At 58.5% G+C, this 2,718-nt stretch overlaps 1 protein-coding gene across 1 annotated transcript; it reads right to left on the reverse strand.

Moving 5' to 3' along the window:
- Positions 1-56: 56 nt before the first annotated feature.
- On the reverse strand, positions 57-2,653 carry LOC102006726 (saoe class I histocompatibility antigen, C alpha chain-like; the record flags this gene model as incomplete). Its single annotated transcript, XM_013509825.1, is given in 5 exon segments — positions 57-390; positions 737-784; positions 920-952; positions 1,359-1,475; positions 2,378-2,653. Coding segments are annotated over 5 exon segments (345 nt in total). The 3' UTR covers positions 57-385.
- Between the last annotated feature and the right edge of the window lie 65 nt (positions 2,654-2,718).

Raw genomic sequence — 2,718 nt, forward strand, 5'->3', positions numbered from 1 at the left:
CAGCACACAGCTTCAGTCCAGGCAGGGCCAGTGGACAGCTGACCAGCAGCCCACTACAGCACGGAGCTACACCGGCCAGGGTGTGGGACAGTTCTCACGACAGCGCGGACGAAGCTGCAGCTCAGGGCACCATGACATTGCTGGAGCCACCCCAGCCCATAACTGCTGGAACAGGAGAGTTGATGAGGAAGGGACCACGGGTCAGCGTGGGGACGGGAGTCCTGGTGCCCGGGGCCGGGCTGCTCTCTGCACACCCTCCCCGAGCCGACAGGAGCCTGGACACACTCAGAAGCCATCTGCAGAGCGGTGATTCGGGTGTTCTTGAGGTCACAAAGCACAGGGTAGAGAAGTCAGGTGTTGCCTGGTCACCCACAAAGCAGCTGTCTCATGCTACAGGACAAAAGAGTCGTGAACCATTCAGGGCCATGGCTCTGTGTGGCACCATTCTGAAGAACCCACTGCTCCCATGAAAGAGAGGCTCTCTGCAAATAGGACACGAGCTAGAGATGGAGGCAGGGATGGAGCGGTGGGCACAGAGAAGGGAAAAGCAGAGACGAGTGATGTATGTGCACCGGGTGCCCAGGAGGAACATAAACGACGTGTACAGCAAACATGTGCTAATACACACTGACAAAGAGCCACTGCCCACACACAGGCTCAAATTCAGACAGCGACCTTGCTGCGGCCCCTCTGCCTCACCCCCACCTCACTTCAGGCCCTCCCTCCGGGTTCTCACCTTTACAAGCCTCAAGAGATGAATCAGAGCCCTGGGCACTGTCATTATCTGCATGCAAAAGATAACACGATACTGTCAGAGGCCACAGCAGACATGGGGAAGGAGGGGTGACAGGGGTGCAGTGTCCCCATGGATACTGACCACAGGACCACAGGCTCTCAGGAACCAACCCCCCATACTTACTTGCAGCCTGAGCGTAGCCCCCTCCTTTTACACCTGTGGGAAGCAAATGCCCTGTGAGAAGCCAGGGAGGAGGCCGGGCCTTGACAGCCTGAAGAACTGCCCAGGCCTGGACCCAGGGAAGTTTCCAGATCTGGGATGCAGACCCAGGGAAGGATCAGGAGGCACGAGGAAAGGACCTGTTCAGGACCTGTGCCAACCGCCCTCCTGGAGCTCTGTCCTAGCAGGACCTTCCCCTCTGATCCTGACTGCTGGGAATCAGGTCCCCATCTCCACAGCCCTCCAGGTGACAAGTCTGTCCTTCCTGTCCCTGTGTTTCACAACAGCTCAGTGTCCAGGGCTCCAGGCCAGGCAAGCACGTGTGTGTGGATGGGGTGTCCCACAGTGCAGCGGGCGCACTGCTCCCTGGGGCTGAGACAGGAAGACGCCACCCCCACCCTACCTGCTCTCTTCCTCCTCCACATCAGGAGAGCAGCGCCAGCTCCAGCGAGCACAGCTACAAGGAGGATCGCAGCAGCAACAACCCCCAGGATGGGGAACGGGGGCTGAGCAGGCGACTCTGGAAGGGACAGGATGTTACTGTTAGATCTAAGTGGACCCCGATGCCTCATGCAAATGTGGGGATGGGGAAGCTGCCTGCACTGTGGGGCTCAGCGCTGACCTGCGTCAGGATCTGGGGTGTGGGGGAGAGGAGGTCCCTGTGGGAGGGGCTCGGTAGGGTTTCTCCCCCTCCTCCGCTCACCCACTGCTCTCTCTGCTTCCTGTCTGCCCTGCCCTGAGCAGCTCTCCTGTGCCAGGCCCTCTGCCCTGCAGTGCTGCCTGGAACAAGTTCACTTTTGACTGAAACGTCTACAAACTTGTGCGCTGTAATGAACCCGTTCTCCTTTAATTTGTGAGCATCGGTTGTTGTGTCCCAGAGATGACAGTGACTAAGACAGGGGCCCTGACCCCAGCTCCCCAGCCTGGTCCTCTGAGGGTCTCCAGAAAGACTCCTGCCGGCCAAGACAAGGGCGCCTGTGCTCTCTCCCCCACTGTCTTAGTTACTTTCTCACTGCTGAGACAAAACACCCCACCTACAGGCTAAAGGGGGAAACGTTCACTTCAGCTCACAGTTTGTAGAGATTTCAGGGCAAAGTCAGGACCTTTTAAGGCAGGGAGGCCTGGCAGGGGGATGAAGAGGAGAAACAGTCCGCAGCAGGGCAAGCAGCAGCAGCAGCCTCATGTTCTTGCCTGGTTCAGGCAGTGAACCTGTTGGTTCACTCACACCCTGGGTGGGTGTTTATCGTCCTTCATCTACTCAGCCACAGGCAGAGCAGTGCTGATCTGATCAGCACAGTGATCCCGTTATCACACCCTTCATCCAGTGTCACACACCCATAACCAGCCACCTCCGACAAACCCCACCTATGAGCACATGAGGCTTTGGAGATCACCTAGATACAAGCCGTAACACCCCATTACCCCATCTCAGGGTGCGGGGCTCAGGCAGCCCCTCATGCTGCACATGGCACGTGTAGTTATGCTCCTCTCCAGAAAGCACCACCACAGCCGCCCACTTCTGGAAGGTTCCATCCCCTGAAGGCCTGGTCTCCACCAGCTCCATGTCCTGGGTCAGGTCCTGTCCATCCCGCTGCCAGGTCAGGGAGATCTCCTCAGGGTAGAAGCCCAGGGCCCAGCACCTCAGGGTGACCTCCTCCTTGGAGATGGGGTGGCGGGTCACGTGTGTCTCTGGGGGGTCTGAGGGAAGAGAGGGAACATTCAGGCACTTTGCATTCTTCCTGGGCCACTGCAGCAGCGCTCAC

Source organism: Chinchilla lanigera, unplaced genomic scaffold (assembly GCF_000276665.1).
Source record: "Chinchilla lanigera isolate Chin_1 unplaced genomic scaffold, ChiLan1.0 scaffold00182, whole genome shotgun sequence".
Taxonomy (NCBI): Eukaryota; Metazoa; Chordata; class Mammalia; order Rodentia; family Chinchillidae; genus Chinchilla; species Chinchilla lanigera.